Source organism: Sylvia atricapilla, chromosome 5 (genome assembly GCF_009819655.1).
Source record: "Sylvia atricapilla isolate bSylAtr1 chromosome 5, bSylAtr1.pri, whole genome shotgun sequence".
In the NCBI taxonomy this organism is placed as follows: domain Eukaryota; kingdom Metazoa; phylum Chordata; class Aves; order Passeriformes; family Sylviidae; genus Sylvia; species Sylvia atricapilla.
Genome location: NC_089144.1, coordinates 61,154,974 through 61,170,344, shown reverse-complemented (window position 1 = coordinate 61,170,344; position 15,371 = coordinate 61,154,974). Strand labels below are relative to the sequence as shown.

The following is a 15,371-nucleotide window of genomic DNA, read 5'->3' as shown; positions in this document are numbered from 1 at the left end:
CCCAGCACAATCTGAGGAGACACAGCACCCAAACGACTGGTCAGCTGTCCACTGCCTCTGCCCTGCCAGGTCACAAAGTGAAAAGCACCAGAAAAATTAAACACACACCCACCATGAAACACCCCCAGCACTTGAACTCACCTCCGGGCATGAAGAGCCCCACACGGATGGTGCAGGCTCTGCCTTCACACTCCTGATACACACCAGCCCCTCAGTATCACCTGTACTCAGCTGTCACCTATGCATCTCACACGTCCAAAACAAGAGACAGCCATGACCCTAAGGTCTGTGCCCACAGCTAACAAGATCCAGCACGGGAAGGAGCCTACACTCATCTCAAGTCACAAGGAGAATAACCATAGTGCCTGCAGAAACTTGGGTGGTGCCTTGCTCCTGGCTGGCTGACCCACAGCCCTCCCTTTCTAAAAGGCTGTAGAGACTGGAAAACTGAAGACAAACCTGCACCAGCCATAACAGAAAATCAAAGCTTCTATCCCTATTTTTTGACAGCTGTCAGAAATGAATCTGTGCCTCAAAAGATGTGCGATGAGATCTCCCTTACCCATCAGCCCTATTCTCACTCTGTCCTCCTGGCTTCTCCATGTCCTTTCAAGAGCATTTTCCACTCCACAGCCACCCACTGTCCTCCTCCACAGTCTCTCCACAGTTGTTTTAAAAACCCCAGGGCTCAAAACTAGAAAGCAGAAACCTGGTGGGAGAGAGGCAGCAGTGCAGCTGGTGTGGACAGTTTGTAAGCAGGACACAGCTTCCTTTTTCATGCTGCAGCCTCAAGCCCTCCCCAGGCCGTATGCCTTATTCACCAGTTCAGGCAAACAAGTGATCAGTCAGCTGCAAGAAGGCAGGTCACGCCTGTAAATCTCTCTCCCTCGAGTATCTTTAAAGTTTATGCAAAACTGAAACTAAGAACAGATTCTCATCATGGGGAGAAACCAAATAATGCATTAAACGCCAGATGCCTTGTACACATGTGCCTTAAAACGGACACCTTCAGAGAGCCCATACTAGCAACAGGCTGCAAGTATTCAACAAAGTTATTCTGTACAAAGCTGGGGAAAGGGCCTCAGTACTGTGAAGTGAGAAGAGTAAGTGGGGAAAGCCAATGTTTGGACCTTGGCTTTATGGACACTTAAATGCGTTCTCACACTGAACTTAACAGGACTTCTCGGAAAAGTTAAACCCAGGCTTAGGAGTTTCCTGGGTTTTACAGTTCTAGCAGGTTTGGGGTTTTTTTAGAAAAACTTTATATAAAATTTACAATTACAGGAATAGGTCAATTCAGCAGCTGCAGAAATTACGGTAATGGCCAGGCAGTGGCCAGCAAGAAACAGCTCACAGCAGAAATTACTCATTCCCCTGCAGGAAAATGGAGTCAGAGCAACCAATCACTCCACCACAATGGCTGAGAGGAAACATTAGATAACATTTTCAATAAGGTGGTGGGAGACCTGGGGGGAGGTAGGAAAACAAAAGATGGAAATAGACAGCAAAAGGCTTAAACCTGTCCTGAAGATGGTGTGCTGAACAGTACCCTTTCCTCTCAGCCTCCCTGCATGCTGGAGCTCAAAAACCATGCCTCGCCATGGAAAAAGCATGAAAACACTGCAAGAGCTCACCAATCTGCTAATTGGGGTGGGTACTTGGAGAATGCAAGGTTTTGGACATTCCATGTATGTCTCAGCTCCTGCCACTCCACAAAACCCTTCCCAGTTCCCCAGCAGCAGAGGATCATGCTAGAGCATATGGACCTTCTCCTCCTCCAAACTCTGTACTTTCTGGTCCCCAAGAAGACATTGGTGCTCCCAGTATCTGTGTCCTTACTTCACCAAGGGGACTGGCCTTCATCAGAGTTGTCAAAGGCACTGTGTACCTTCACTGTCTAATAGCAGAGCTGCCTTCAATTTCCAGTGTCAAGCCCTGCAGTACTGCCATCCACAAAATCCTCTTTTCCTGCTCTTACAGATTTAAGGAATAAAAATCATCAGGGTGATGGCTCTGAATATCTATCAGACAGCCAGGTTCACTCTAAAAACTGCAATTTCCTTAATAATCTCTCTGAGCTTCACTGTTTTAAAGTCAATAGGTGTGGAAAGGTCGTGAGCAGGATTCTGGGGTTAAAATTAAATAAAATTCCAAACTCCAAGAAAAACTCCTCCTCCTCCTCTCTTATGAAACACTCTGCCGAGTGAACATAAGATGAAATGTTTTCCATTCATTTTCTATTTTTAAACCCACTTGTTAATGTTTCTTGGCTTTTTAAAACATCATTTGACTACAGCTCTATTACAGTGGTCTCAGCAGTATGAATTTCTTCAGGAATTTTCCCCTAAGGAAACTCCCCTCACTTTTAGCCTAATTTGAAGTTTCTCCCTATTAACTTTCAGAAAAGCTTGGTTTCTGATGTTCCTTGTGCTTGTTTTCCCTTCCACAATTAACATCTCCCATATGTGTTAATTTAAAAATATTCACATAAAACATCTAGGAAATACAGGAGTGGAAGACCTTCTATAGATGATGTTTCCCAATAATTTCCAAACATCCTGTCCCACACTGAAAAATACTTCTCACAGGTTTTATTAGTTGCCCCCTTGTAAAATCTCTAAAAGATTTCATCTTGTTCCAACAGAGCACTTTGGACTACAAAACTGTCAGCCTTTGAAGACCTGTCTGGTGGATCTTCACAAACAGCTTCGCTGGTCAATGCTTAGCCACAAGCACTAATCTCTCTCCCTTTTATTGTAATGCAGCTTAACACTCCACTGCTTTGCTCTCTAAAGCTAATGGTGAAGATAAACCAATTATTAGGAGGCAAAGTCTGGCATTGCAATTATTCCTTATAGTTAACAGATATTCTTGCTCCTCCACCAACCACTTCACACCAGAACAAGAAGGTTGAATTTCCTCCTCCTACCATTCCTGCCTTTCCCCTTTTCCCCCTCCAAATGTTTATAACTGCTGAAATTACAGAAAACTGTTACAAATGGTATAGGTTTTCATCATTCTCTATGCATCACCATTTTCCACAGCCACAGTTCCACCAGGAGCATTTCATTACTGCATCATCACAACAAATGAGCATGGGCTCAGTGTGTTGTACCTTCATTGAAGTTGTCCTCAGTCGAGATGTGGGTCAAGGGAGACTGGGGTCGAGAGTCCCCACAGAGGGAATAGCTGTGTTCAGCCTGGATGAGGGGTGCTGGGGATGCTGGAGACAGCTCCACTTCCATTATTTCATTCTTCTCAGACAAGAAGGGATCATTCAAGAGCTGGCCTAGGACATCAGGTGAAAATTCATCCAGGAACTCCGTGAAGTGCTGTGGAGACAAAAAGGCAGGGGAAAGGTTATCTCCTTGCCTTTCTGTCATGCCAGCCACAGGAGAGAACAGATCAGAACAATTCTATATGTGCCCTGGTCATCCGTGCCAGTCAGTAGCAGGATCTACCAGCCCTGTCTAACAACCTCCTCCTCCAATCACTACAAGAGGAAGAGCTACAGCTAGAACAAAAGTCCTCTCAGAGGCATACATTACAACAGAAGAGCCTGTCATTAAACTGCAACAGAAATGGAAAATGGAAGCATGGTACTCATGTCCTGAAGCAGTCTCCTCCAAAGGTACTCACTATAGTGCACCACCAAAAATGGGAAAGCACATTTCCCTCAGACAGTGTGAAAGATCCTGCAGGATCTATCACCTGAACATATTGTGTGTGGAATAGAATATAGAGGGTTAATGCTCACTGAAGCACAGAAGAAAAATGAAACACGTTCCAGCACAGACTTTGACACCACATATGACTATTTTAGCTGAGCAGAACATTTCGTGTGCGCCAGGAAAACGGGTCCATGCACATCCACAGCCAAGCAATTAACACATTTGGTATAAAATGGGTTTCCTGGTTGATTTATGTATATATTTCAGAAGTAGCATTCCACCTAGAGCCCATATCCAGCTTCTAGGCCCCAGAGCTAAAGCTCCTGACAGCTAGTGCTAATTACCACTTTGTCTACTGCACAGAATTCGTTACACCAGCAGCACATTAGATCTGTATGCAGCATTTCTTTGTTTATTATTCAAAATGAGCACAAACGAAACCTTGCAATCTATTTCCTCCAGACTCCAATGCAGTTCCCACCAATAGCTAAAAACTTTGTCTCTTCATCTTCTTTCCAGTGTCAGAAAACTACATCTTTGATGGATGAAAAATCTGCACTGCAACAAATCATTCCTGTTCATCTCATTCACACAATGAATTCTATTTTAGTATAAAAATACTTACACAGTGAATTTTAATGAGATTTTCTGAACAATGAGGCATTATCTACCATCTTATATAGGAATCTTTGTCGGCTGAGGCATGATGCTATAAAAGTCTAAGTTTGTTTGATTTGTTTAGTTTTTGCAAGCAGTATTGATCTTGGCTCTTCACCATGCTCTCTCCTGCAGAAACAAACACTGAAATTCAAGATTCAGCTTCCTGTAGGCTAAATTAGGAATTAAACAAGTCAATATTGTATAAAACCACAAGGGAAGCAGCGTGCTCACACCCTCACGCACTCACATTTCACAGCTCCAGCAGCACCTGTGGCCTTGAAGCCTCATGCTGAAAAGCCTAAGCACAGCCAGCTCTCAGAGCTCCCTGGATGTGCAGGCACCTCTTCCAAATGCTAACTGTACCTTTTTTCAAAATCAGTAGGTCTTGAGTCAATTCTGACCGACACTGAGGAAAAGAAAATATTGACTGAATACAAGGCAGTAAACAGAAGACCACAGCTGCTTTGCTGGAATAGCAAGCTAGCTCTAGAAAAGCCTTTTTGTGCTGGCAAAACAGATTTGTAGCCTCATATTTACTTACTGTAAATGATAACACTAATAAACTCTTAGAGGATTCTGCAAGAAAGTCATGACCACCGTACAAAGCGTCGTTTATTTTAATTTTGATACCCAAGGACTCACTAGCGTCTCACAACCACATGCTTCCCAACAAGGATAAAAGTACAAACTCCACACCCCAATATACAAGGAAAAAAGAAAAAGCATGCACAAGAGTAGTTGAGTATCCTAGTACATCAGTAAAGACACTGAGTAAAACAGGGCAGGAGCTATTAATGTGTAAACAAGGTACAGAAATATTTCCCAGCCATGAAAGAAGTCGAAGATGAACACAGAAAAAAGCAATGCCTTTCTTAGGGACAATGTTTTTTCCCTCCAGTGTACACATTTCATTTCATTTGGAGCAATGGCAAGAGTCAGTTACATTTGTTTACATATTTTCCTAAAGCTGGAGCATTTTCTTCTTTCTAATTCTTGCATGCATTACTCTGACTGATGAGCAGCAGATGCTGGAATGTGGCTGCTACAATATTTGGGTTCTACATGCAGCTACTTTACCACCAGCATCATCCAATTTCTGGATGTCATCCTTGAAAATATCATACCTAGGTGTTGACTTAGTCTGACATTATTTAGATGTTATAACTTAATAGACTGAGCTGAAAGAAACATGGTCACAGGCTACTCAGCTATTTTTTGCAAATTCACCAATAAAGATTTTTTTATTAGCCTTCTATCTATCACTGTTTTGATATGGAATAAAAGCTTATAAAATGTTCTTTTACTTTTCCATTTGACTGAAGTTAGGTCCATCAGATTTTATTTATTTTTTCCTTTCTGAATGGGGAACTTTCCTAAAGCCACTTCAGGAAAAGCAAAGGAGGAAACCAACATTCAACTTCAGAAAACCAGAGAGAAAGAGGACCTTGGGGTGGGGAAGGATGTTCAACATGTTGGTCGATATTTGTGTTTTCTCCTTTTCATGTGCAGCTGCAAAGCAGCAAGCTGTGAGCAAGAAAACAATATGCATTTATAACAGAATTGTCTGACAGAAAAATAAATGGTTGATTTCTAAAATGATTTTTTAGTTTCACTATAATTCTCAAGTTTCTTTTTAATGGTCTGTGATATAACATTGTACATTGGCCAACAGAGACCGCCACAGGTCACACTGTGCAGCTAGTGAACGCAGCAAACAAACAATTTTAGGGATCTAGACTTCTCACTCTGATTTAAAAAATCACAGCCTCCTTGATTTACAGCAATCTTTCATATGTTATATACTTCTCTGCTACAGTGAATGCTTAAGGCCAGATCACTTTTTGTCCTTAAAAAAACAATTGTTTCATTGAAAGTGGCTCCATTTGCTGAGAGAACTAAAGGAGAAAAGGCGTCTGAGCAGCAGCTAAAGCAGTAACCATCTGGAAGCAGCCAGACCTCCAGCTCCCCAAAATTTCCACCTACACCTAAGCTGCTCCTTCTGTCTTTTCAAAGCACATTCTCCCACTGCCAATCCCCCTCCTCCTCCTCCTCTCCTCACTGCTGCCACATGCTCCTCAGCGGTCATCACCCACTTCCATAGCTGGAAAGCCCCAGAATAACCCTCAATTTTGACACAGTAGCAGCCACCCCTGGGCTCAGGAACAGGAAAGGGCAATTTGGGAAGGAAATTGAGATTTTGACCCTTAGAACCTGTATATAAGTTTGCTTCCAAAAGAAAAAAATTCTTTCCCTATGGCTTTCAGCTGGGCATCTTTCACCCAGACAGTTCACCTCTACAAAAACTCAAAAAATAGAGGAAAGAGCACTTGCACTGAGAATCTGCCCTTTTTTTTCTTCTTCTCTCTTTTGTTGTTAATACCACTGTAGACAGCTCAGCTGCCAGGTTCCTGCTATCCTCACACCCACTGGCAGCCCCAGCACTAACTGCAGACATATGTTGATACAAGGAGTCTATCTGAATTATTAAACTATTCTCACCACATAGCAAAGAGATGTGTTCAGCTGAGATTTTAACCTCTGTAAAAAGTCAGGGATTTAGGACAGATGTAGCCTCATCTCTCGCCTCCCCTTCCCCCAGAACTCTGCAAAGACAAACAAAACAGCAGCACTCCTGTTTACATACAGAAAGTGAACTGCAGCCCTGAGGAGCTTCAGCACTCATCTGGGTGGACATTGGCTAATGCCTCTATCCGGGGTGTTTCTGGGGAACACAAACACTTACAGACATCACACTGCAGTAAGCAAACAGAGGAAAGCTCTCACATCCGGGTGCACGGCGGATTTTTGGATAGCTCTTCGAAAGTGTTATTTGGCTGCAGACCAGTTGTGCTGCGGGCTGCAGCTCTCCACAGCATCTGCCTGTTCCTGCCACACAAAGGCCCTTTTCTCCAACTGCCTCAGGGACCAGGGATTTTTTTCCTCCTTGTCTGATCAAATGAAGATCTGGGAAGCAAAACACTCAGGTTTTGCTAGGTGCATAACAGTGCTGGCTTCTCCACCTGAAGCCAAAGGTGAGCAACACTGGCCCAGTTGGTCGTCTGAATTTATTACCATGCCTAAAAACTGAAGTCATCTTCAGAAATTTGACCTTCTAAGAACTCATTAAAAAAGGAATCCAGAGAAGTCAAGAGCCCCAAAAGGCACTTCCCAATTATACTTAAATTGTTAAACAAGTAGCAGGCTTTGCTGAGCCTGGAAAATGCACTGCATCAGCTACAAGTCCCACACACCGATTGTGGCAGCACAATCCCACCTTTTCCAGCAGAGCCATGCCAGAGGGGAGTTGCAGTGAGAGCACCTTTCACACACTGCAAAACAAGCCCAGCTCTCCCAGCAGACCAGGGCAAGGCAGCCGGGGTTACATGCCAGGGTTATAAACCACTCAGGAATTCAAGATCTTACCCTCCAGGGAGTTAGTGGCTCCCTCCTGGCTCACCCCTAAGTCTCCCCATCCTTGAGGGATCAGTCACCCCTCCACAGGAGGAACTGTCAGGTACACAACAGGCACTCCTAAAAAAAGAAATCCCACCCTCCACCTCTAGGTACAAACAGCCTGGGCTTTATGTCTTTATTATACCGTTAAATCATTTGATGCCTACTCAGTAGCTATACTGAAATTTCCTCATATGTGGGAGAATATGAAGAGTAACACGAAACTGGCATTTAAAACCGGCAAAGAGATCCACTGTAAGAGCAGACACAATTGTTTGGTCTCTCACACCAGCATTTACTCATTTTAAGCACTGAAATAAAAATGTGGACAGATCAAAAAAAAAATCCACTAAATGAATAACATACAGGTTGTGTCATCAGCAAAATAAATGCCAGGAAATTCAGAGCTAATAGATTTACATGGTAATTAAGTCTGCACATCTTCTCAACTTGCTCAGGTTACACAGTTGGAAATGCTGAAGTTCATGCTGAGCAAATCTTTTAATCCACTCCATTATATACACATGTATGCACACATTTCCATTGTAAACACTCAAATATTTCCACCCCACAACTAGCAAAGACATGCATTTTTTTAATTTCTCAGGGGGATTTTTCAAGAACCATGCTTACTTCACTGCCTGTCTTCCAAAATATTCTTTCCCTTTATTCTTTAACAACCTCGCACCAAAAAAAAAGGATTTTGTATTTAAAAAGATAACTAAAACCTAAATGAAACTCTTAAGTACACAGGACAAAATATAGGTTAAAAGAAAAAAAAAAAAAAAAAAAAAAAAAAAAAAAAAAAAAAAAAAAAAAGAAGCTCTTGTGCAGCTGAGGCAAGGGTGAGAAACAACCCTCAAGTTCAGTCTTTAAGTCCACTGTCTGCAAGAAGAGAAAAGGATGCTATTGCTCATTCCTAGCCCAAGCCTCCTGGGAATCATGCAAAATAGGAAAATCCTCCTCACACTCCCCTGCCCCTCTCCCAGCACATAGCTCTTGGATCTAGCCTAACTTTTCAACAGGCTGGGTGCCTGTTTTGCTGTCTCCCACCCTCTCCCCAAAAAGCCAAGGGAGGAGTGAGTCACTGGGGCCAGAGCAGTGAGTCAGGGAGCTGGAAGCCCTTCAGAAAGGCTCCCCCCATGTGAGTCCCTGACTGAGACCTCAGAGTACATCACTGTGCTGCAAGTAAGCATTTGGATTAAGCTCTCAGGTCAGGCATAGCTGTCCTTTTGTCTCAGCTCTTCCCCCCGCACTTCCCCATCTTTATTTTTTTTGCCAGCTGAGCAGCAGAAGCACAGAACACTGAACCTCTCCATTACTTGTCCCCATGCCCTTCCCCTCACCCAGTGAGCAGCAGGGTCACAATTCCTTACCCCCAGTGCTGGCAGAGGCTGCAAGTCAGGCCTGACTGACCCACCTGCATCTCACAAGCCTCCAAGCTACCAAGAGCAGGGGCAAACCTCTCCTTGCCTCCTCCAGCCACCATGGCTCACACTACACAGGGAGGGGAGCTCAGCTTCCAAAACTTAGTCACTGGGGTCTCCAATGATTTTTGGCACCCACACAAGATACCTAAAGAGACTTTCATGTACCAAAAGCTGTGTAGTGAAGAAAAGTATGTTTGACTGGGTTTTATTCCCTCCAGCTATGCTCCAGCCATGCAGTGCCAGTAATAAATATTTGCTGTGAGATAATATTAATTTGCTTCGTTACACCCCAGCTACACCTCCAAGCTCTGTGGAAGGAACTTGCACTCATTGCAAGTTTTACATCAAACTAGTGTCTTCCACGTAACTCACAGGGTTAAGCCAAAAAACAAACAATGAAGAAAGTTTTCAGATTGTATACAAATTTTACAGTTCAATGGTGGGCATTTATGGTCTTCTTTGTTGCCCAAGATCTCGGCAGCAGGGATAACACATTTTGGTTTTGCACAGCTGGTTCAACTTACAGTTATTTTTAAAAGAATGTGGTTGCTCCAGTTCCTTCTTGACAGATCCTCAGATAGACATATCTTAACAATACAGGAGAGTTTTACACCATTTGGCCACACTGCACGTGGCTTCATTTAACATCTTCCCTCAATATGAAAATGGGAGGGGATAGAAGCAAACGAAATACATCTCAGGCCTCATCTAACAGCACGCTCTTGATGGGTACAGATGAGCCCTTTGTAAAGGGCACAGCCAGCACAATTCCTGTATTTTGAACAAAACCCACTAGTCTTGCATGCATCTTAGAGATCACAGAGCATCTCAAGTTACGGGAAAGAACCCATAAGGATCATCAAGTCCAGCTCCCAGCTGACTGTAGAATTGTAACAGGAAGGAGGAAAAGATAACCACTGATACTATTAGGAGACCTCAGCAAAACCATAATTTCACATCTAGGTTCCCATTAGTGCAGGGGGCCTCCTGCAGAACACAGATGTTTTTCAGTTCAGCTGCTTCATGTTTAAAGTGTTCTCAACAGCCTCCTCCCTGAGGACCAAATTAGTATCTTTCAAAGGAGGATTTTTCACTAGTCTGACTGGTGTAGGTAGGAAACAACTTCTGCTCAATCAGCAGTGCTTGCTATCCTGACTGACAGGACATCTGACATTTAAACCAAAAATCCTTATTTTTTCCTTCAAAAGTGTTTCTTCTTTGATGGTTGCAAAGTTTAAATGGCAGGGTTCCAGCTTGCAGCAGCCATCATTCTTGCTTTTTCCTAACACTGGCTGCAAACCTACACACCACCCATCAAAATCCTGCTCTTTAATTAAAGCTGTCTGTTATTATAAAATAAGCAAGTCTTCATGATCACTATTGGCAGCTTAAAGACAGATTGGGCATTTTATTTCACAAAAGAGTTAGTAGTCTTTGTTGTACAGATTTAAAGTACTGGGTGGGGGGATTGTTGCTGCATTGTTTGTTTTTTTTTTTTTTTGTTTTTAAGAACAGAAACATAGAAGCAGAGGCTTGAAAAGACACAAATTTAAGCTCCTCAATGTTTATTTAGGCTCTCTTCAATTTTGAAGAGCCAGACTATCAAGTGTCTAAATGCAGACAGCCTGAGTTGATGATGAAATATATAAATTACTTTTTATAAGAACTACCAAAAATTCATACACATAATGGTTGAAATTGCAGATGTGGGTATAGTTTTAAAAAGAAAAAACACACCACGCACATATAACCCTTTCCTGAACTCAAGAAACAGGCGCTTGAGCACAGTGGAAGGAGAAAAAAAAATGGAGTGGTTTTGTGAAACAAATGTAAAGAAATCGCCAGGTCATATTGCCCTACCCAGGATGATGAACTGCCCGACCCTCACAGAGCTCAAGGATCAGCAGCCTTTGGCTACAATGACCTCAGCTGCCACAGGGTTTAGACCCTGCCCAGCAGGACTTGTGTCCCTATCACACAGATATCTACTATGAGGGCAAAAGGAGAAACACACTGGCAAGGACTTTGTGTTCAGTGCTGCTGTCACTGAGGGTTACAAATTAAGTATATAGTGCACTAAAAAAGTTGGTTGTGTGTCAAATACTATTCCAGTGTGTGATCTCACCAGACAGTCAAACAACCAACCAGACTTTCCAAACAAGTCCTTTGCTTTGCCTTCAGTAGAAACATCCTGGGCTTTTATCTGACCTACCTCTCACCCTTCCCACGAGCTTGCACTAAGCCCAGACACCATGGATGCTCGCAGGGCCAGGACTTCACCAACAGCAGGTATCACAGACTTCCCATTCTGACTGCCAAAATGTTTCCAGTTTGCAACTTTGCAGCAAGTTCCATGTCCAAGCTGCCACTGCCCCAGCAAGCTAATGAAGAGCAGTGTGACAGCACTTGATGATGACAACACCAAGAACACCCCTAGCCTCTACATGCTTTTTGAAGCCATGACACTGGAGCTGCTTCAGATGAGCCAGCCCTACCAAATGCATCCCACAGCAAAAAGCCTTGCATTTTAAAGTCACCCCCAGTGGTCCTCTGTACCATGAGACAGAGACCTCAGGACACCCACATTGCACATGTACAGCCTTAACTCTGCAGACATTCAAACAGGAAGCCACAGAAATGGTTTTGGCACCTCATTTTGTATGGACCTGTACTTCCATCAGCACTGGTACTTTGGCACCCTTCCTCTGAGGGAAGACACAATTCACTTTATATCAAAACAGGAGTGTGGGTGGATCACTTGGTTTTTACTCGTGTCAAAGGCAGACAGTTTGTTTTGAAGCCCTGCTGAAATCTGCAGAAAGGAAAAAAGGAGACAGGATATGAAAAAGATCAAATAAATAGACACTTACAAGCATGTGTAGCATGCATCTGGACAAATCATTTTAAGACACCCCACACTTGAGAGCTGGTATTCCAATTTCCTATGACAAGCCTTTTGTCACAGTGCCAGTAAACATTACTTCACTCAGGTTTATAAAAGATAAATAAATAAACCACAAGTGGTACTGGACTAAGGTTCAGGACCCAAGATAGCATTAGATGGATACATCTGTACCATAAGACCAAGTCTTAAACAAAAACAAACTTGTGTGTTTATTTCTCCTTTCTGCTTCCTTCCAGAGATGCAGGAACTTGGGGAACAGATTATCTAGCAAGAGGTATGGTGGCTCTTTCTCCTCATGAGTCCTAGGAATACAGGGGAGATTTCAAACCAGTGTTGCCATCATTTGTCTGTGAACTGATATTTCAGCTTCTTTTTATAGCCCTCTGCCAACTCAGAGCACCCTCCCCGTCATCTCTACCTCCTCTCTGTACCTTCCATTTCCAAGCCTTTGCTCCCAAGCAGGCGAAAGAGAGGCCAAGCTACTCCTCTCCTTGGAGGACATAAAGAAGAGCAGCAGAACTGGGAATGAAGCTGCAAACTGCAGGCAAAGACTCTGGAGGAGCAGAGTCAGAACAGCAAGGAAGCAGAAAGAAAACAACAGGAAGAGTCAAAGTCACAGCACCTGGAAAGGGATAAAATAAACCAGTGACAGATAAGCAGCATATTAAGATTGTGCAAGAACTTCCTCCATCCCCAGCTGTGTATTTTTGCCAAGTGTCATTGACTTTGGTGCACTGCCATTTAAATCTGGACGTATTACAGTGTTTACTCTTGTGAATGCTCTCAACTTTCTCTCATTTGTTCCTCCCCACCTGAAAGGCAGAGTGACCATGACCATCTCACCGTGGCAGGTGAAGAAAAAACACACAGGGAAAACAAACCTGCTTCCCATGAGAACATAAATATTGTATATTTGAGCTACTGAGAGAAAGGAAAAATTACCAAGAATTAACAAAAATCAGAATCTAGAAACCAAGAAAGAGTTAATAGAAAATGCAGTTCAGAAGGAGAAAGATTGCTTCTGAGTTTGTCAGGATCCAGAGGAATGTTAATTATAGATCAGGCCATTGCTTGGCTACAGTTATTGGGGGGAGAAAAAAGGAGATCAAAATGTTTAATTGAATATTCCTGGGAGGGGGTGGTTCTGAATTACTGCTTTTTATAAAAGACCAGATGATACAGCCATCCCACAGGATGGTAATGAAATGACTTTTATCCCAACAATAATGGAAGAGACTATAAAAACAGCTTCTCAAAGTTGGCCATTTTAATTAGTAGACCTAGAAAACTTCCATCTGAAGAGTCTAAATACAGCTTCTAAGGAACTCTTGAAACTATTTTCAGTAGGAGGCAATACTAATGGACTGTAAGAAATCATATGAAAATATTTAAGTGTAAACAAAGCAACCAAAGTAACAGCAAGTTAACCTACCTACCGTTCATTTCTGATGAAGGGAAAAGGGAAGAGAGTAGTAAAGAGCCCAAGAACTTCCAAAAGGAAGAGAAATCAAATTTATGCTTATAATTCTACAATAACTGACAATTAAGCTTTTTAAATTTTATCTCATTCTGAAATAATATTACAAGCTTAATACCCCTTGTGCTGTGAGGCAATTGACTTGGGGCTATACAAAGCCAGAGTGAGATGAAGTCAACAGGCCTCATTCAGTGTGACAAGGAAATCAGAAACCTCCAGATGTGCAACACAAATGAGCTGATTGTGCCACACATTTTCAGTGGGTTCCCACAGGGATCAGTTCTTGGCCCAAGACTCTTTAATATTTTATCAGTGACCTGAGAGGAAAAGCCACCGCCACTGAAGGTTGCAGATAATGCAGTATCAGCAGGGGCAGCAAATAACAAAAAGGTCAGGTCACAAAACCAAAACACAGAGAACTTGGTAAGCAGCCATAAACAAGAGAATATCTTAAGTAAAGCTGAAGGTAAAAAAAGAAAAAAAAAAAAAAAAAAAAAAAAAAAAAAAAATAAAAGTATCTTACGGTGCACACGAAAGGCTCCAAGTCACCCCTGGCACCTGACAATCAGAAGCCAAGAGCCCAGGACTCTGGGAGAGACATGGCTGAAGGAACGTCTGTGGGACAGGTACCTCAAGGCCTGGGTCCTGGGGAGGAATTACTGCAGATGTGTGCTCATGCTCCAAAGGCACCCCTGATGTACTCAGCCAGTCCCGGGGTTTCACACAGTTCCAGTGCAGCCGAGCTCTGGGGACTCCTGCACGGCCATCCCACGCTGTGGGGCCAGCATCCAGAGAACACCAGGGTGGTACCATAGAAAACTTGCCTTTTTTATTTATTTAGGACTTCTTTAGTTTGTACTTGTTCCTTAAATGAGAAACATCTTCCAAATTTAAGAGAAGTGTGTCTGCAAAGCTCAAACCCCCCCCCGTACAGCTTTGTACTGCAGCCTCAGGCCAATCACACAACCTGCTGCACAAATCTGTGTTCCCTGCAAAACCCAGAGCATACAAGTTTGAGGATTTCAGAAGACCAGAGAGGTGTGAAGCACAAATTTCCCCGTGCTCATGCTGGATGCAGCTGCTACTGGCCACAGCCAGGCTCCACTCCTATGCCACCAAATTTCAAAAAAAAAAAAGGAAGTGGAACAACAGGAGAAAGTTCAGAGAATTACAATAATCACTATAGAAAGGGAAATCTTGACTAAAACAAAAAAAGTAAAGAAGAAAAGAAGAAACCAACATGTTCATCTTATCAAAGAGGAAACAAAAGCAGAACATGAATGTTCCTAAGTAATGAAACAGGGAAAAATGCTTAAGAGCATGGCTCCACCAGCTTGCAGCTAAGTTTGCCAGCTGGAGCCAGATCCATTCATTGTGGTTCACAATATTTAAAAAAACGGGAGAACAATCAATCATGAAGGAACAGTATGAATTCTTTGACCCAAGCCATCCTTAATTGAAGACTAGAGGTTACCCTAGAAAGATATGCAGGAATTCAAACAATCTGGGGAAGTTTTATAGCCCTTGATTTACATAAGGTTAAAATAATTAATCGTAATTGTTTCCTTTAGCCTTCTGGCAGCAAAACAAGGCTGTTTTCTGGAGAAAGTGATGCAAACCCGGGGCTGGGAAACCTGCTGATGCAGCTTTGCACTCCTGTATTCCGATAACTCGGTATCCTTATCAGGAAGGCAGCTGGGGCCCTCGGTTCAAGAGCCCAGGTTTAAGAGCAAAGGTTGTCCGTGTCAGACACAATGCCCCTGCTCCAGCTCGGC

At 42.9% G+C, this 15,371-nt stretch overlaps 1 protein-coding gene across 2 annotated transcripts in view; it reads right to left on the bottom strand.

The window, feature by feature from the left end:
* Positions 1–15,371, bottom strand: part of CREB3L2 (cAMP responsive element binding protein 3 like 2) — a 74,596-nt gene that overhangs the window by 32,962 nt on the left and 26,263 nt on the right. For both annotated transcript variants that reach the window (XM_066319711.1, XM_066319712.1), the window contains exon 2: positions 3,116–3,332. In XM_066319711.1, coding sequence (XP_066175808.1) covers positions 3,116–3,332 — 217 coding nt within the window. The remainder of the gene's footprint in view (positions 1–3,115; positions 3,333–15,371) is intronic.